Here is a 20,988-nt window from a genome sequence, read left to right as displayed (position 1 = left end):
TTCAATCTTAATATCTAATACTAGACTGATATTACGATGTTAGTTATTTTTCCTGAAAATATGTTTTATTGAAATGATAATGTATGTATGTATAACAAAGGAACTTATTTTACTAACAAAACAATTATGAGCTGCGACGCGTGTTCATTCAATTTCCAAGTAACTTCACACAAAGCGAAACGTCCTAATTAGACCAAGGCCGTAGAATCAAAGGAAAGTTAAACAAAATAATAAATTAGTAACGCAATTGAATGTGACCTGAATAATTACATGAACGCCGCGTGTGACTCCTTTGACTCGATATACTGACTTCATAAGAATATTTCGTATCTTTTACGAATCAATCTTTCAAATTGACGAAAATATTAGAGTATATTTCTTACTATCAGTCTGGAAGTCTTTAAAACAACTTATTACAGTTTCGAATTAGGCGAGAGCAAACTTAAAGGCCTTTTATTTGCTGTGGTTAAAGGAGAAGGCATGTTTATTGTTTAAAGCATGCCAAATTTTATTTTTCAAAACTAACTGTTGCCTTTGGTTTTGCAAGCATATTAAACCTCCATTGAGATACGCATTATCATTATTGTGAAGTTTTCTTCGATTTTTCAAAATGCCCGTTCGATCAAAGACATAGTTGAAAATAGGAGAAAACCATCGAACGAGTCATAGCGTGTCAAATATTTAGTCGATTTGAGAACTCCCCCCTTTTTTAATTCAGTAAAAAAAAACCTAAGATACTCATGGTATTACCTACTTGCGGGTGGAATACCCTTCAAAATCGTTGCAGCCATTCTACTGTTTAGCCGGAAATGACAGAATGGTACACAATAATAGGTAGCAAGTATGTTATGATGATTTTATGTTGGTAACTTATGGTCAAAGAAGAGAAAGTTTAAATATAGCGGGCCCCATTTAAAGCGGGACTCGTAGCAAGAACTATAGTTAGTCCGACACTGGCTTATCTTCACCACAAAACTTTTTTTCTGATGGTTAATTATTTTAAATCCAAATTCTTATACCGAAATTAAGTCATCTTCTACTGGACTTCATAAAATCCTGCTCATACGGAGTAAATACTTAGTTGTTAATTTCTTTTTTTTTATTTCAGAGGCGACAATCGAGCAGACGGCCTACTTGATGGAAGGTAGTCACCGTCGCCCACGGACATCTGCAACATAAGGGGTGTTGTGGATGCCTTGCCGACCTTGATTGTGGGAGAAGAAGAAGAAAGAGTAGGAAAAGGAAACTGCAACCGGCTCTCTCACTCATCGGACAAAACCCAGCCATCAAAGACTACTTCATTATGATCTTCTGTGACTGGGCGGTAATTTCTCCGTAGGGGCACCCCATGTTCGATTATGTGACCACAGCTAGGCTCTACCACCTAAAACTTCCCTTGTTGAGAGAGAAAAGAAGAATTAATAATAGGAACCATAAATATATAGTTGTTTTACAGTAGGTATTCATAATATTTTTATTAAATTTAAAAGACCTTTATTTTTCGGATATTTCGGTGTCAAACAAGATTTAAGCAAATACTGTAAAATATATAATACACATCACACACCTACTAGTTCTGTTATCCAACACTTAAATTTTATTGATAAGTTTATCTACTACATTATAGATTAAAAAAAATCTCAACCTTTGCATAACCGTTCTAAAACAATGTAAGATCGATAGAGTTAAACATTTTATAATAAAAATAGATTCTATTTCAGAAATAAATACTTATAAAAGGAAAGTAACACGCAATGGTCGGTCATTGTATTTTTAATTTGGAAAAAATTATTTATTGGTACTTATAACATCAAGTCTTATGTGCCAGAAACGTGGATAAGGCTGTATTTATCTCTAACAACTCCGGTTTCTAAGCGACGCGATGCCGGGCGTGTCGTAGCCGAGGCGGGCGCCTCTAACATCAGCCAATGAGGAACGGAAGTACAATTATTATGACAGTGTCTATCACTACATGTCACCAGCGAACCGTCACCAACAAACTAATCTAAACCTTATCAGCCATACATAAAGTTGAAATAAGCTTGAATTGTATCATCTAGCCGTTTCCGTTGTTGGTACTTGATAAATGAACTGTCTGGTTTACCTACAAATATATAATATTTTTTATTTCATTCAATTGTTATATGTCAATGCTCATGGATTTCAAAAATAGAATATGTATGTATAAAATTTTTTTCACAACTGGAATATTCACGATTATTTTGCATCTCTAAATAGAACCTTTCTTGATTATATATTTTGATTTCCATGATATTTAAAGTGTATGTCATCAGTCAAGTAGAATAATGTATGCCAAATACAATACGAATGAACACTTAAAGTTTAGTCGCCGTTCGGTGTGCGCATTTCGTACGCTTGCATGTGTAACATACATTTAAAAAAAATTGATTAAAATACAAAATATGAAAATAAAAACAGCAAAACATTTACTGTCCCAGTTTACTTTAGTTATTTATAAAGTTGGATTTTTATACACTGCACTGTACTTTTATTTTCTTATATTTATTTAATGTGTGTTGCAACACTGAACAGCATTCTTAAACATGGTAGCCTGTTTTTTTTTTGTAAAATATGTTGTTCCACGTCAAATATGGGTGTAGTCAAAAACAAAATTTTACTTAATTCTGATAAAATCATGTGTCTGTCCGTATAGATTTAAATCTTAAAATATTCCTCATGTTTTCGATATTCCAACAATATTGTTGAATGTTAAATAATCTTAATAAAATGATATTTTATAATTAGTTTGCTTGCAATAAGATCTAAGACTTTAGCGAGTTTTATTTATTTAAATGAAACTAATATTTTTCGAATATACTACGCGTGCTTTATTTGCGTAAAAGACTACATACTCCCGACGTTTCGGTTACTTTTCAGCAACCGTGATCAACCGAGTAAAAATATTAGTTTCATTTAGTTTGCTTGTGTTAGACAAAGTGTATGGATTCATGTTCCACTGACTACATCTAAGACATCTTTTTACGTCTAAGAACAAATATCACGCCTTTAGTCCCCCAAACAGTCGCCAGTATTTTTACGACGATTAAAAAATATGAGTAGATTTTATTTTCACAATTCATAATTAGTACTTATTAATATAAAACATTTTTATATTTGAGACAATTATGTTCCATATAATAAAATTAAGTCACTGATCAATTACAGGCAGCCTACGGTTTGTTGGTAACGCAAAATTCCGATTCATCATAACGAGAAAGCCAATCAATTTATAAAATACCGCAGTAATAATGGAACATGCAATAACAACTTGTGACAAGTCGCTCATAACACTATATAAATATTAGTATAGCTATCAATAAAATTTGTAACCTAATTCAATGTACGTTATCCCGCAACCTTAAATAAAAATAGGTTATGTGTGTGTATTATGTCGGTATATTATTTAACAATGAACTAGTTTTTGCTCCCGACTCCTCGTGATCTAATTTTTAATCTGCTACAAGCTTCTTTGCTCTTATATACAAAATTTTATTTAAATCACTCAAAGTTATTTCCGAATTTACAAATTCGTGTGCACCATTTCAGCCCAGCCATTCAGGTCCAGCCTTGCCAGAGATTACCCAGCACAAACAGTCAGACACATTAAGAATTTCATAATTGCATTTTTCGTATGTATTCAGTTTTACATAATGAGATCTAAGATTTTTGCGAGTATTCATTTAAATGAAACTAGTATTATTCGCCGGGCACGGGCACCTCGTCTGCCCGTGATCACGGTTGCTGCAAAGTAACCGAAACGTCGGGATTATGTAGTTTTTAAATAATATAATCCGCGTAGTAAATCCGAATAATACTAGTTTCATTTATTCAGTTTTATTTGTATATAAGAATATCTAAATGATTGTAGACACTCGTAGCGCGTAGGCCACCTTCTACGAGCGCGTAGCTGTTGCTTGTAGCCGCAGATGACATGAGATACGCAATATGTTTGCCGCCGAAGAGGTTTAGAATTAAAGTAGTTTTTATAAGGATATATTTTTATAAAATTTCCCGATTGTTGTCTACATTAATTATTGACATTAAGTATATAATTTCATAATATTTTTAATGCCAGATTTTATTGCCAGCTCAATTGTTTTTTTTTTGCATATTATTTGCATATTACCAACGATTTGTGCGTTATTAGAGCACAGTAAAATTTCTGAAAAATTGCCTTTAATTATGGGACTAATAAAAAACAACCAAACAACCGTTAAGGGGGAGGGAGTATATAGCACGCCACGTAAAAACTAGCTGGTGTGGGCTTCTATGAACGATTGACCAAGAACGTGCGATTCATCGGTAATAGCATTTGAATTTTGAAATTGTGCTAAAATCACCACAAATATGAATAAGAAATAAAGAAATAATGCAACATCCATATATAAAAGAATAGGATTAGGACTTAATTTACGTTTTTTATTTTACCTTTTTTTCCATGATTTTTCGATTATCCTTCAGCTACTGTGATAACGATCAGACGGGATTAAATTATTTTTTTTATATAAACATATACGTGTCACGAATATTGTATTTATTTATAATAAAGATATAAACTTTACTGTTTTTAACATAAGTTATGTTGATTCAATATAAATAGCTTATATCTAATGTTCACGCGGTTGTGTTGTACACGGGAGTGCTGGCCGACACCCCGTAAGCCTTACAAACGGTCACTCCACCACGTACACAAAACACAACCGGACGGCTCCGACAACATTAAAACTATTCAAACTATTATTAAATCAAATATTAAAAAAGAAATATCTTCTTATTATTTTTAATAATAAATAAATTACAATAAAATATCATTTTAAAAGTTTTTAATGAATTTCTAAACTCTTACTCTCTGATTTAAGTGAATTGTGTTCAAATTGTTTTGAAAATGACGTCTGAGGAACCGACGCCGTCTGTGGTGAGTTAAATAAATGATTGTGGCTCTATATTTCGATTTTATATATTAAATAATACTAAAGTTAATAACTAAAGCAAGCATTAAAAGTTAGTATTTTAAATATATTTTATATTTGAACCAACAGACCATAATCATTTAGTGTGATGGGTTTAACTGTTACATCCGTTATCTATCTACAGTGGAAGCTATTAAAAGCTGTTCTAATAGCTTATCTCTGTTATCTTATTTCATTTTATTGTGTGTATCATAAAAATATGATGGAGTGTTTAAATTTATTATAACGTAATGAGGTTATACATAATCGTGACTAGCGTTACTTAGTCACGCGGCTCGCTTGAACTCGTTAAGCTAATCGAGATGATCTTAGATGAATAAACGTGCCCTTAATATGCGATATAATACATATATATATATATATATATATATATACATATATATACCTATTTAATAATGATATTGTATATAACAAAATAATTTTCTAGAATACCTCATAAGTCTTATTAATGAGATATATTTATTTAGTCCTATAATGCCCTTGAATTCTTGTTTCACTTAAAAATTAAAGTAATCAACAGTTATCAAGTATAAAAATTTTAAGATCACTTCTTATAAATTTTATGAATCATTCAAAATATGTTAAAATTTGTAACTTCTTATTACCCGACGTTTCATATAATGAAGTGAATAATATACAGCCTTTATGAATGGAAACTGTAACATGCGTCGTATCAGAGTTAGTAGTTGAATAGCGGCGATCGCCCAGTCTTAGTGCGGGCGGGCGCTCAGTATGTCGCGTCGTGTCAGACCTCGCCAACGTCCGCAGGTCACGGCGGAGCCTCCGCCGGCACCGGAGCCCCCGCCCCAGGAGCCTCAGCCGCCCTCCGATGATGAGAAATCCCCAGACTGGAGGCCGTCTCGACCACCGTCCCCACCGCAGCGGCAAGACGATGGCTCCGAAGGGTCAGAAGCCACAGCCAGACCAACCAGACCCGAACCGGCCAGTCGATACGCAAATCTCAACTATTGGAAAGCTAGAAGGGTTACGTTTTATAGAAACGGGGATCCTTTTCACCCTGGAGTTGAATTTCGATTCAAACTGGGCAGGGATCTGGTTTCTATGGACGCGTTGCTTGATAGATTGTCTGAGAGATTGGAACTGCCTCGAGGTGCGAGATTTATCTTCGGGATGGACGGCGATAGGAAGTACAGGCTGGAGGAGCTGGAAGATGGAGCTTCTTATGTGGTCTCTTCCTATAAGACATTCAAGGTAAGGCCATCTTTAAATGTAATTGCCGCAAATAATAATAAACGCGATATTTAAAGTAAGGTTTCATCAAATGTACCTTAACCACCAGGACATAACTTACATGCGACCTGGCATTACATCAAAATAATGTCGCCAAGTGAATATTCATACACGCTAGGATATTTGACAGATTGCCGGTGTCGTTTCGGAGTAGGTCGCGTCCTTGCTGATATAGGACGAAGGATTTTCACGCAACGAAATTTGCATTTTGATTACTCGAATTTGTTTTACCAACTAAGCTAATTGTTAATGAACACTGCGTGGTATATAATATATACTAACGATGTTTTAATTGCTTCTTAGCTTAAATTTTGTTAATGACTTTCATTTTATATCAATCTAAGATTAAAGATTTTTCTTTATACGAATATAATAACACATATAGCAATCTATTCGCAGTATGTTTGTTTTTCAATATATACGTTAATGGACCATTTCTGTACGTACGAAGCTCCGAAGCTAGCTAGTAGCAACGACATCGGGGGCAATGCACCACCTTGCACTTAGTATGCATCAATGCGAACGCGTTTTACTTCATCATGACAAAATCAAACACTCAAAGAAGTCTCCTTTAATATTTTTCATCCGTTATAAAACCTTTAAAATGTGTTTTTACTATCATTACCAAAATTCATAATTACATATAATCAATATTTCTGAAATAATACTAAATTAAATGATTTGTTTTCAAAGATTTTTATAACAATAATGATTTTTAAATTAAAAATATCATGATTCAAAAAAATTTTTTTTTTTTTGTCATCATATATAAACTTACATATTGTAAATAAATGTATGGCAGATATATTTTCTTTAATAACAATACGTTTATAATTTGGTCCAGACTCTACGCGGACTTGATGTGATATAGGTCAAGAGTGTCGCATTATGTCGAAATAAAAGTAAAATTAAATAAAAAATCTATTATATTATATATTTACTTACCTATATTTTAAATAACCTCGTAACTGAAAGGTTTAAAACAATGATTGTATTGTATTTATGTTCTATAATAAAAAAATATTTCATTGTTCATATAGAATTAATTTTGTAAATCGTTTGAAATTAAGTAGCCAACTTCCTTATAACGTTCATTGTATGTATCTACAAAATGACTTATATAACAATTTGTAGAGACGTAGGTAGAGCCGTAGTTAGAGCCGTAGTATGTATGTAGGCTACTTCTTGCCCTAAGAACCTTTATTTTATTTTCATCTTAGAGAAATAGGAAGAAATAGGTAGTAGGCATCAAGAGGTAGTTTCTGCTCTATAATTTAGTGTTATCCTTTAATATTTTTCATAGCAAAACTTGTTACTAGAATATTTTTTTTAAATGCTATTATTTTTTTAGGTCCACTAGATTAAAAAAGAAAATTCTCTAAATTAGTTTGTATATACTCATTTATAGTATATTTTATAAATAATATAAAGTTACTCAGTTTTTAAAGACATTTGCAACTCTTTCTTATTTTTAAATAGTTCAATTAAAATGAATGAAGTTTTCTAATTTTAATTGTATATTTCTTGAGAATGAGGCTTTAACAAAGAAAGTTTAACTTAACAAAAACCTCCAATAACTCCTCATCTGCTGCTAAATCGTCATCTGTCCCTTAATCTTATTTGCATGTTCTGTGCGCAATAGAATGGTATCTTTAACATAAAGAACAGAGTAGCTTAAACTATATAATGTATTACAAATGACTTAACAATAACCTTGATCGATTCCTCTAAGATGCCGCATTTTTCTTTCACGAATATTAGGAATTAGACGAACTTACGTAAACCTAAATTGCCCTTATAACCTTTGCTTCGACATTGTGAAATTATTTACGAAAAAATAACAAAGAATAAACTTTAATTTATTGTTTTATGCTGTGAATATACATAAACAATACATATTTACGACTAAAACACACATTTATATATAATCATAAGATTCTAATAATAGTCCATAATGTATTCAAATCGATTAGTTTTCAAATTTATTTTCTTTTTGTTTAAATTACAATGCCATGATTTGCTACCACATGTTATTAGTTTAGGAGATTAGATGAAGCTTCCCTCCACGGGTCTGTACTAATTGGATATCATAACTACATTTAACCTTACACTATATATACAAATCTTTTTTAATCTATGTGTCACATATTCTTCCTAATGATTGCTGTTCTTTGTAAAACTGTTGACCAATCTATTAATATAATAATAATTTATGCTTCTACAATCTACATATACTTATGAATGACAGTACCATTCGTCACCTTCTAGACGGCCATTATAAACAAGGGGTATGTTGGATGTAGAGATTATTACACACATATCACTGTAGGAAAATACAAAATGGTTGCTTACTACGAAGACCACAGAGGTGTAATGAAATATATAAATCCTAACAAAAGTATGTGTGCTCATCAAGTTCTCTTAAATTACAAAGAAGGTTCAATATTTTTCCAAACGGACCAATCAAACAAATTTTGATACCAGTCCCATCAAGGGCAAGCTGCGCCTCTAAGTGTATGTATATGTATAAGCTGATAGCTCACGAACATTCCGTACACGGCATACAATCCAACAACCTTCTTTGTTTTCACCAGCCAGTTTGCTGTCGAAAATGAATATAGGTCAGACGTCCGACACTGTTTAAAGTTAGTACCCTCGTTATATGCGATTCGTAACATTACTCACTACAATATAATGCAAAATATTCAACAAACTCATATCGTTTATTTATAACAGGTACCGCAGTAGTTTTCGATGTTATTGTATGCACAATATTATATCTTAACTATTGAGTTATTGATAATTATTTCAGTCGTCTAAAGAGTTCAGCTATAACTGATAATATCACACAAACGGCTGGTCCTCATGAGTTTCTACACAGCGATCATTATCATTTCAAAAATTACTAAAAAGCATTTAGATCAAGGTTCCCTTTCGACCTTCGCCTAATTTCTTTTAATTTTCGTAATGCGTAATCCTGTATAACATCGGGTCGCGTGTCGCAGGCTTTTCCTTAATATTGCTAACACGTTACAATGAGGGTTTTAATAGCGGGCTTGATACTCGATCTGTATCGCCGGGTTATGAAGTCAGTTGGGGGTTGCGTGGATTGACTGAGAGTGACCTTGGCCAGCCGTCCCCGCGCCAACTTCGTATTCAAATCTGAGTAGTTGCTAGCCTTCTACCGTGCTATGCGCATATCTTCCCAGTGCTATAACCGACTCTGTTCTGGTGCTTTAGATATCTATTTGGAAATAAAAAAAGTTGGTCTTTTATATTACTCGATTGACTTCTGTCAGCTGGCACAACTATTCATCAGCTGTTGAAGTTTCTAGTATTTTTGTGGATCATCATCTTCGAGGATAACACATTTATTTGAATTTTATTTAATGATAATTTTATTGAATGTGTTATTATTGTGATTGTGTATATCGTGAAGTGTTGCTACATCCGGTTGCTTACGTGTCTGTTAAATAACCCATATGAGTACTATTTTTTGTTAATACATGTACAAAACTGATGTTTCACACAACTTAATGCTAGTTCTAAGAGTTTGTTAGAGTGTAAGAGAGCTATAAGTGAGGTTATCAAGTATCACTAGTATGTTAAATTGGTCATTTAATTTAACAGAAATTGATTAATAATCAGATTAAGTTAAGAGTGTGAACGCTGTTTTCATACGAGATGATTTTTTTATGTAACCATTAGTGTGAAATACATTTATTTATTATATTTATTTAGATATAAACAACTTACGTGACCAAATACGATCGCGTGACATATTCGATGTGTATCTTTGACAGCCCTTGAAATAGGAGCCTTAAGAAATATTGCAAAAAAATCTGTTTTACTTAACGTAATAAAGTGCGTAATGTAATAAAACTATTCTAACCGTGTTTTTGGTAATTAGTTTTTATAGATGTCATATTGTTTGACAAAAAATACATACAGACATACATGTATGTAGGTGCCTAATGTCGCTTTGACTGAATATTTCAAAAGTTAAAATAACAATATTAATAAATTATTAGTAGAATTGAATACTAATAAATTTAAGCTTTCAAGGCGAACAAAAGGCGTTATAGATCGTAATTTTCAGCATGCATTGTATTTGCATCGGTTATATGCTAATGCATGCAACGGATAACGCAAACAAAGTCGTCGCATAAAGAAACGTTATATCGTAGGGCGATTGTCGTGGGTACTTGAACTTGCAGGGGTTGTGAACGCGACTGACATTTTGCTTCTGAATTTTGTTTTCATATACTATATAAAATAATATATATATTTCTTTATATTGATAATATCCTTTAATGATAATGAAAAGGAATTAAAAATCGTAATCACATTACCGCTTTGCACTGTGAAAAAACATATGAGTGTTAGCTATTTAGTCTGAGAGGATAGCATTATACTTATATACAAGAACTATTTGGGGAGTAATAAAACAAAGAAACGAAGCTGTGGCGTCCGTGTCGCAGCCGCTGGTACGGCCCAGCTGACATGGTCGACAGTGACGAAGAACCCTTCACGGTCATAGCACTCCCAGTTAACACCCCAGAACCACCAGTGAGTATGTTTTGGTCTAAAATTGAAATTACCAAAAAATACCTCGAAAAAATTAATAAGAATAATGCCTATAACCAAATATTTATTCAATTCAGTCGTTACTTTTTTCTGGTTTGGGCGTTGTTAATTCATGTCTTTCAGTCAGTATTTTACCCTCGTTTTAGTTTTCCTATTTGCACTGGGCCTTAAGTTCAATTGAAGATAATCGATTAGGAAGAGTGTGAATTTATTTTTAAACATTCATTAGAGAGTTGAAAGGTGACGAAAGAATCTTAATGACTTTTTCGTGATCCTTATAGAAAGGTTCTTCTAGTCTTCTGGACCGCCTCTCACTATGAACTCTATTTTGTCCAGAAAACTCATGTAATTCCAAACATTACGTTAAGAAAATATTTTCCCAGATTTTAATTTTTTTCTTTCGAGTCATTAAATGCGATATATGATTTATAAAACTAAATACGTAAGACGTAAATAAAATCACGTCCCGTTCAATACCTTTCTTTTTTAGTCTTTGTAACGTAACGCTTATATTACATTTCAATGTTTATTGAAATTCAACACGAATTCCAAAGGAACGACTACAGAGAGCATAACACGAAATGATGATGGAGGGTCGAATGGCATAACTAGTCTTATTAAACACATAAACACCGCAGTCCACTTGCTATGCAGCAATTTCTGACGTGACCTCGTCCGCGACATATATTCTCTTTAATAAGTCAAACCGCGTACATAACATCTTGGTAATGGTCAATATTATAATATTCGTTAGGGCGGATCGTTCTAATTACACGCATTCGCGATCTATCCTTGAGCGGTCAGTCCCATCGTCCAAGGACGGCACAATTTGGCCCTTATCGCATTGTTTACCATCGTCAGTGGACGCTTGCCGCTGGCTAGAGACGGACGATTAACAAAATACCTCGTATAAGAATACGTTATTACTCTAGAAGCAATGAGAATTTGATAATTACTGATAATTTGGTGAGTTTGTTTTGTACTAAGTTTACGACTGTTACTTTCAAACGACTGAAATGTAATCAAAGTCGTTACTAGATTTTTGATACAGTATTAACATCTTATGAATTATCCCGCTTAAGAAATCATTAAATGTAAGTCGGAATATTTCCTGTAAACAATGCTATGCTGACGCGGAACGATCAAAGAAAACTGGGTTAAATCGCGGTATTTATTTGAAATTATAAAATAGCCGTCGACGAATGAATGGAATTCAGAAAAATTTTTCAACAACTATTTGTAATGGCGTATTGTACTGGCGTTATACAATTTGTAGCGTTTAGGCTCCGTTTAAAGTGAGTTTGAAATTGAAACAGTCTTAAGTTTACACTCGAAGAAATAAGATAGATATAAAATTAAGAAAAGCTTGAATTTTTTAAGAGTTTCCGTAACTTAAAGATCGTATGTAAGATATAGAACAAAATTTCGCCTTGTGTTTGTTCAATCATGAATTACATAGAATCGTGTCAGGGGCACGAGACGGTCTAACTGAATCAGATACATTACTATTGACTATATAACGTTGCCTTTATTTCAAATATACGGAAGAGAATAGAAAGGTTGCTTTACAGGTAACAATTCTGTTCTACTTTTAATTTGTTAGTTATTATCTAGATGGTTTTATGTTAATAAAATTTCTTGACTAAAGATTTTAATTGACTTCGAATTAAAATAATCAGATTGATTGGTTACAAACAGGCAGCGAGTTACGGTAAGAAGAACGGCATGTGGTACGGCGGCACAGCCACGGGAACCAGCGGATGGTCGCGGGCTGGTACTCGCAAACAGTCGGTGGCCGAGTCTGACGCACCCCCGCCCGGAGGTGGCAAGCCCGCCAGTGGCAGAGTGATTCGGATCATCAACAACATGGACCATTCTATACAGGTTAAATTAAAAAAAAGTTTTTGACATCACGTTTGATTTTTTTTCTAAATTCGATTTTGGATAGCCGAACACAGAATCATGACTAAAGTCATTTAGGTTACCGAGTAATACAAAGACGTTTATGCAAATAAATGAAATTGGAGACATTAAGCTATATTTAATACGCTCGTTGTATCGGTAACGACAATTACTTTCGCTGAAAAAAAAAAAACTAATCGTATGGAATAATATGTAAAACGTTTAAAGCACGAAGCCATTAAATTTGAATTTCATGTGTATTTTTCGAATCGCTTTTCTTTTGTCTTAAATTAACTGTTGTAATACTTAATCTCTGTATAAATCGTTGTGTTTGAAATATAGTCTTTTGAGGTCACTTTTTTAAATACTTTTATTACTAACAAAGTTAATTACATGAACGAAGTGTTGTTTCACAGTGTCGTGTTTTGTTAAACTTACGTACAACCCAACCATTCGAAGAGGTTTTAGAGGATTTAGGGCAGGTTTTAAAAATGAGCGGAGCAAAGAGGATGTACACAATTACGGGACAAGAGGTACGAGCTGTTTCTGAACAAAATTATGTCATTTCGCTCGGATATTTTAATTACATCTTACTGTAACAGGTAAGGAGCTTTTCTCAGTTGCGTAACGAATTCGCTGATGTAGAGACGTTTTATTTGGGAGCAGCGATGGTACCTCCAGCACTCAGTCCAGGAATAAGCGCACCTCTACCAATTGAGTCACCCATAAGAAGGTATATATGATAAATAAACGAAAACATTATCTCACATTTGATAATCAAAATGAATAATTTAGGAATATTATAGTAAACAATGACGTACGACTTTTGGTTTATCACAAACAAAAAACAACATTAAATTAATATTAAATTTTAAATGAATTAAGATAAGCAGATTTAACTAAAATTTTAAAACAATTTTATTCACTAAGATCTCTACGAATACAAACTAAACTAATTCTTCCGTCCATATATATAAACATAAATAAGAAAAGCCCTCATTTAGGTATTTTCTAGAACTTAATTACACCTAAATGTCGTAGATCCAGGTCTAGAGGGAACGTATCAGCTGTATCAGTGTCTGAGGAAGGGCGCGGTCGGCGCGCTCGCAGCAAAAGTCGCCCGCGCGTACTATACGCTCCCGAAGGAGAAATAATAAGAAACTCAGGTAAATAACATTTTTAATTTAATGTCATCCAAGACCTTCGCGAGTATTCATTCAAATGAAACTAATATTTTCATATTACTGCGCGTATTTTATTATTTTTAAAACTACACACTCCCTGCCACTGCAAAGTAACCGAAACGTCGGGAGTGTGTAGTTTATAAAAGTAATAAAATACGCGCAGTAATATGAAAATATTAGTTTCATTTTCATAATTTTGTATGCCGTTCTTTTACGGTAATTGATATCGTTAACGTTTAACTATTAACTAAAGTTTTTTTATACTTGTCATGGGCTAGTATCGTGAAAGTAAACATAGTTTTTACAATTTTGTTCATATTTCTGGCCGTAATAAAGTAAAAATAATAAAAAATAAACTCGAAACTTTCTTTACTCTCGAAAATATCAATATTTTTAAATCTTAAATTATTTGTTTTACTTAAACAATGTAATTATTTCTGTTGTATTGTCATAGATTACACCCTCCTGGAGGTTCTGAAAGAAGAGCCTATCCGTGTAACAATACGCGGTTTACGACGCACCTTCTACCCTCCAATACACCACGCGCCCATAGACAACAGTCCTCCAGATAAAAAGATGCAACTGGAATGGGTGTAAGATAAACTTAGGATAAAAAAAATATACATATATATCTTCAAATTAATATTTGTTGAACAGAATCATGAGTATAAGTCAAATACGTTATATATTTGAATTATAACACAAGATATTTAATTCTATTTATTTATATATAGACTATACATATTGAGTATCAAAGAGAAAAGGATTGATAGCAAAACATAATAGTCCAGAAACAAATCAGTTATCACAGTAGTATTAATAGCAAACCAATAGTCCATTGGTGCAGTAGTGACGGCAGCTGTATCCGCAGATACGGTTATCGAGGCTCGGACTCACGTCGCAACCTGTGGGTGCTGCCCACCGGCGAGCTGCTTTATTACGTAGCAGCGGTTGCCATCATGTATGATAGAGACGAACACGCTCAGAGGCACTACACGGGACACACCGAGGATATACAGTGGTTGGTATTGTAACGATACTGTGGCCGTACCACGAGTCTCAACCGTCACATTCAATACGACGCTTTTCTAGTTCTTTTTTTAAACTTATGTTGATGTTACCGTGTATTTAGATGAAAATCCATTCATAATTACGTTTTTTATAAATAAAAAAAAATTTACTGTTTCTTTTAAATTTTTTTTTTAAGAAAACTGAGATCGTATGAACGTTAGGCAATCTTATAATTCCATAGCTCGCACTTTTTAAGTGCACGTACATTTTGGGTTAAGTTTAAAAGAATCGATGTGTGCGTAACTGGTCATATTTTGGATACAAAAACATTTTAAGATGTCATCTACGTTATCTTACGAAGTTCTCTATCAAATAGTGATAGCACCAGCCAGTATCAAAACATGATTATGAAGGTTTAATCCCAAAATGTACAAATTCAAGGCCGTGAAAAAAAATATTTTTAAATTCTGAAAGTGCCAGTATGAAAACACGACTGTGAAGGTTTTATTTTACAATTTAAATACAAATGTAACGGTAGTATGGAGCTGCACCCGTCCCGCGAGCTGGTGGCGAGTGGTCAGCGCGCGGGCCGGGGGCGCCGGGCGCAGGCCCACGTCCGCATCTGGAGCACCGACACGCTTCAGACCCTGCACGTGTTTGGGATGGCCGAGTTCGAGGTCGGCGTCTCCGCGGTCGCCTTCTCGCAACTGGTGACTCACTTACGTGACCTCATTATGTTCTAACGAGTAACGACTCGTATTTCGTATTCTTTGAAACAATTGAATCAAATTTAATGCTGTTGATAAAATTTGTCGGATAATTATTATGGATAAATGAAAAAAATGTTATTATGTTATACGTCATAATTAACAAATTACTTAATACCATTACATACTTATTCACGTTGAGATTTGACTTGAAAACAAACTATAATCGAAACAGTAAGCAATGCACAGATATGTGATGAACACCAACCAAAGATTCCTGAATTCTTATATAAAAAAAATGAAATGTCAGACGCATAAAAAAATCAAACGACGCTTTTAGTTAGTGTTCATAAAGTCAAATATAAAATGTATGTCACCTTAATATATGAATAAGATTCAATTTATTTGATATTATTTTTTCGCATAAACAGTTCCGTGTCTAATACAATATGCTCTGCCGATCTGATAATACGACCGGAAGGCCAAGCGAGGTTTACAATTACACCAGACTGGAAAAGAATTATTTTTATTCGCAATTATTGCATGACCTTGAACATTATAGAAAACGATTTTCATCTTTGTCAGAACGGAGGCAGTTACGTATTAGCCGTCGACGCCGGTCGTGAAAGTATTCTGTCCGTGTGGCAGTGGCAATGGGGACATCTTCTAGGCAAAGTTGCGGTAAGTTATTATATCCATATTCATTATAAATGTATACCATTTAAATAAAAAAAAAGAAAAAATATAAATGACAACTGTCAAAAGTGACAGCGATTTTTTTTAAATGAAAGTGATCGAAAGAAGGCATGAATCCAAAAAGGGAATGATCGGTAAACAAAGACATTGGGCACAAGTTCAACACAACACCCAGGACACGCCCACCGCTACGTGGCTACGTCATCGCTACGACACGATGTATACGATAACAAGTGATTTTGATCTTTATTAGTTTATACACCAGTTCAATTTCGAATGACAATATTGTGGTCACTAAAAGCTAGTTGACTAAAAATTATTGCTAGGCAACTAGTGAAACCAATGGAAATGAATATAACGCATTTAAAAATATTCCAAATGTTCGCATTTAGTAAAAGGCATTTCAGGTTTTAAAATATATAGACACAGCTGGCACCATCTGCCTTTACATTAAGCCATTTCGGTCAGTCTATACAAATACTATAGAGCGATTGATTTAAAAATATTAACTTGTTTTTATAAGGAGCTACTTGGCGCTTTATGTTATACGCTACATTACAAAAATATTCCTATTGCAAAAATGATTTTGCGTTAAAAAGCATTACAAATAAGGTTTATTTAGTCTTGGCATCCTATATAACGTGTTGGCTATACGAGCTTGTTTTGTCGTATTTCGCAAAAATATGAATGTTCATCCATATAAGTCTTAAATAATATCTATATGACTTATAATGTTTTTTTGACAGGTTCTCATTTCGTACTTCATGTAGAATAGTTTTAAAGTAATTTGTATTCTGTGTTTCTATATCAATTAAATGCTATGCTATAATCTTTAGAGCCTCTGTCTCGTCGGGGTGACTGTAATGTATGTTCCTACAGACTCTTCAAGAGGAGCTGACAGGCGCGGCGTTCCACCCTCTCGATGACAACCTGCTGATCACACACGGTAAGGGACACCTCGCCTTCTGGAACAGGAGGAAAGACGGATTCTTCGAACGAACGGATATCATTAAACCGGTTGGTAGTCACTTCATTATATATATATTTATTAATTTTAAGCCCAACCCAAAAGAGGAGTGTTATAAGTATAATAATTTTTTTTTTTGTCTCAAAAATAGTGTAATTAAAAACTTAGTTTCTATTGAAAGACGCACGTTTAAATATACATACCTAAACAAGATCGAAGGCTTTCCAGAAGAATTGTTATATGATTATACATAATCTGTCACTATCAAAAATACTTCACTATTCATTGATATAATTTTATTTTATTTTATTTAAAGTTATGATTGGTTATTATTCTTCTATAATACAATTTTCGTATTGGTTGATTAATATTTACAGCTATTAAATGACATTTAGGGGTGTAACATTATAACATATATACCGGTTTTTGTATACAGCCGGCTCGCACACAAGTGACAGCCTTACAGTTCGAACAAGACGGTGACGTAGTGACGGCGGATAGTGATGGGTTCATAACCATATATAGCGTCGATAGTGATGGTGCTTACTTTGTACGAATGGAGTTTGAGGTATGCTAATAAAATTTGATTAAAAAATGGTATTTGATTAGATAAATTTTTTATTTTATTTTTTCTTATACTCAGGGTCACATAAAAGGAATTTCCTCGTTAGTAATGCTTTCAGAAGGTACTCTTATATCTGGCGGTGAGAAAGATAGAAAAATAGCCGCTTGGGATTCCTTACAAAATTATAAGAGAATAACTGAAACAAAGGTATACATATTTAAATATAACCAAAAAAGTGTCTCCTTAATATATAAATGGCAAACTTTTTAGCTACCCGAATCAGCTGGTGGAGTCCGAACAATTTATCCCCAGAGACCTGGAAGGAACGATGGCAACCTGTACATAGGAACAACGAAAAATAACATTCTAGAAGGATCGCTACAGAGGAGATTCAATCAAGTATATAAATGAGAATAACAAATACATAAATAGATAACAAAAGCTAATAACATCACATTGCACAGGTTTTGTTCGGTCACCACAAACAGTTGATGGGCGTCGCGGTGCATCCTGATGATGAAATGTTCGCCACTGCCGGTCACGACAAGAACATAGCGCTCTGGAAGGGGCATAAGCTAGTGTTCGCGACACAGGTATCCTCGGCGCTATACAATATTACATAATAACAAAAATATGTTCTCTGTGACCATGGAGTATTGATAGCGAGCACTTTATTATGACGAACTGTAACGAGATCAGTTTTTCCGATAACATTTATAGAACCTTTTACATTTTTTCGAATTTAAGCTCGAAAACTTCATACAGCTTTTCTTTTATTCTCTACACATACTGTATAATGAATAAATTACTTATCTTTTTTGTATTAATTCTTATTCAAATTTCTTTGTTAGGTTGGATATGAATGTGTATCTCTGGCGTGGCATTCCGGCGGGGGGGCGTTAGCGGCCGGCAGTACCGAGGGTCACCTGGTGATATTGAACGCTGATGCTGGAGCCCACGTCGCCACCATCAGGGTCTGTGGATCGCCTCTCAGCTGTTTGCAGTACAACACTGGTAAGTCTGTCTTATACATAATCAAGTATTTTGCCAAAAAAAAAAAAATTAAAAAGTTCATATAAATACATAGCTTTCAAAGATTATCTATATCTTGCAACTAAATTTTTTGAAATATTAAAAGATAAAATGTGTTACAGATAACTGATTTGTTCCTTCATTATCTTGTTTTTTGTAGCTGGAGACATACTAGCCATTGGATCCCAAAATGGTAGCATATATTTATTCCGTGTGTCACGTGATGGTTTTTCTTATAAGAAATCGAATAAGATCCGAGGAGCTCAGCCTCTCGTGATGCTGGATTGGAGTCTCGATGGAAACTACTTACAGACAGTCACCGCTGACTATGATTTATCATTTTGTAAGTTACTAAAACCTTCATGGTTGTTGTCTTCAGCAAACACTAAGAGTCCCCAACAAACTTATGTTTAAATCTTGAAACAGCCAATTGTGTCATGGTAGCTAGTGATGTTTTGAAATTTTCACACATATTGCTCTATCTAACAAGAGTCTTTGTACAGAAACGTTTGAACACACTAACATAATATGCTATAATTTCAGGGGACATCAAAGCTCTGTCACCTGAGAAGAGTCCGATAGCTATGAAAGACGTCAAGTGGGCTACATTTAATTCGACAGTCGGCTTTCTTGTTTCAGGTCAACAGAAAAAAATATTAACATTCGCGATTTTATAGAATTATTATACGAATTGGATAATTGAATAATAAAATATTTCAGGGATGTGGAACAACCGTTTTTATCCTATGACGTCTCTGATAACAGCCGCGAGTCGCTCTGCGGCTCACGATCTACTTATAAGCGGAGATTCAGAAGGCCATCTTCGTCTCTTCAGGTATTAAATTTTAGTTTAAATAAGACTCAAAGGAGGATAGTGATTCAACGCACGCTAACTCGTATAAAATGTGGTAAAGACAGCTAATTTGTTGAAATAATCATTTTCCTAATAAAAACACTGATCCTGAATATAGAACTGTCCTTCTATTAAGGTTTTTATTACATTTTACATTGAAAACTATTATACATTTTTGTAACAATGTTTTGTTAGATATCCCTGTGCGAGTCCAAAGGCCGAGTACAATGAGATAAAGGTGTATTCTGGTGCGATCCACTCCGCTCGGTTCTTGTTCAACGACCGCTGCCTGGTGACCTCTGGCGGCTCTGACGCGGCGCTCATGTTGTGGGAACTAGTGGACGACTAGCGCCGGGCCGCGGCGCCTCCTATCTTCGTGGCGCCACCCACACCGTCACCGACCCCGGCTACTTCCCATACATTTAGGGTACTCGACTTTGAGGAGCTCGATTGAACCAGTCGGAGAATTGTCGGTGAATTGGTAGTTCATGCCAGGGTTTTCTGGTCCTGAGTGTCAGATCCGGTTGAATCTGGTTGAATCCAGTTACGACGGAGTCCCGTGTACTTCCGGAGTTTAATGTATTTGGCGTAAGCTGTGAGATCTCGTAAGACATATCTATGTACATCTAAAATCGCGTAGCGTCACGTCACTGCCATTATAACTTTGCATATTATAAAATGTTAGTAAATTGTTTCTAAATTATAAAAAACACAATCTATGTAGCGTATTTGTCAATCGTCTTACGGTCTAGGTATATCAAAGACGTCATAATTATGTCTCAGGATATGGGATAAAAATTTATTATAGTTTTAAATAAAATAGTAGCACAAAAAATAAGAAGTCATTTATAACACGAGTGCACTTACATGGATGTGGTCTGGCCACTTTTGTTCCTGTTTATACTTTATATACGGATAACATTTTTTCTACAGACACATTTGTTACACGAAAAGATTTTGTATGTTGATTAGTAGTTAATTATCACTTTCCGTACAATAAACAGTATTAGTTGATAATTTTGTAAACATTTTCCCTTTGTTAAAATAAAATTTCATTAATGTTGTTTGTTTTATAGACAATATTATGATTTGTTATAATTTTTGTTGTGTATATAAGTGTTTTCACTATAGTTATAGCCATTATGATACTCATTAATATATAAATACAATCTATATTAAGTCTTTTCTTTTTCCGTTCGTTAAATGGAATATAAAAAGTATCTTATTAAGAACAGAACTGTA

The 20,988-nt window shown here is 34.0% G+C and overlaps 1 protein-coding gene across 1 annotated transcript; it reads left to right on the top strand.

The window, feature by feature from the left end:
* Nucleotides 1–5,723: 5,723 nt before the first annotated feature.
* Nucleotides 5,724–20,919, top strand: LOC116767730 (echinoderm microtubule-associated protein-like CG42247). Its single transcript, XM_061527545.1, has 19 exons — nt 5,724–6,203; nt 12,528–12,713; nt 13,148–13,264; nt 13,334–13,464; nt 13,773–13,897; nt 14,370–14,508; nt 14,787–14,936; nt 15,465–15,636; nt 16,219–16,314; nt 17,209–17,346; nt 17,733–17,864; nt 17,940–18,068; nt 18,132–18,260; nt 18,326–18,454; nt 18,713–18,875; nt 19,054–19,236; nt 19,437–19,532; nt 19,614–19,728; nt 19,942–20,919. The coding sequence occupies exons 1-19, from the start codon at nt 5,724–5,726 to the stop codon at nt 20,093–20,095; spliced, it is 2,964 nt and encodes a 987-aa protein (XP_061383529.1). The 3' UTR covers nt 20,096–20,919.
* Nucleotides 20,920–20,988: the final 69 nt, after the last annotated feature.

Source organism: Danaus plexippus (genome assembly GCF_018135715.1).
Source record: "Danaus plexippus chromosome 9 unlocalized genomic scaffold, MEX_DaPlex mxdp_26, whole genome shotgun sequence".
In the NCBI taxonomy this organism is placed as follows: domain Eukaryota; kingdom Metazoa; phylum Arthropoda; class Insecta; order Lepidoptera; family Nymphalidae; genus Danaus; species Danaus plexippus.
Note: the sequence above shows the minus strand (reverse complement) of the source record. Positions and strands in the feature narration are given on the sequence as shown.

Coding starts and splice junctions, on each gene's coding strand:
- LOC116767730 (XM_061527545.1), top strand. CDS start 5,724: ATGTCGCGTCGTGTCAGACCTCGCCAACGTCCGCAGGTCACGGCGGAG. Junction 14,937..15,464: donor CACACCGAGGATATACAGTG/GTTGGTATTGTA, acceptor ATGTAACGGTAG/TATGGAGCTGCACCCGTCCC. Junction 15,637..16,218: donor CGGTCGCCTTCTCGCAACTG/GTGACTCACTTA, acceptor CATCTTTGTCAG/AACGGAGGCAGTTACGTATT.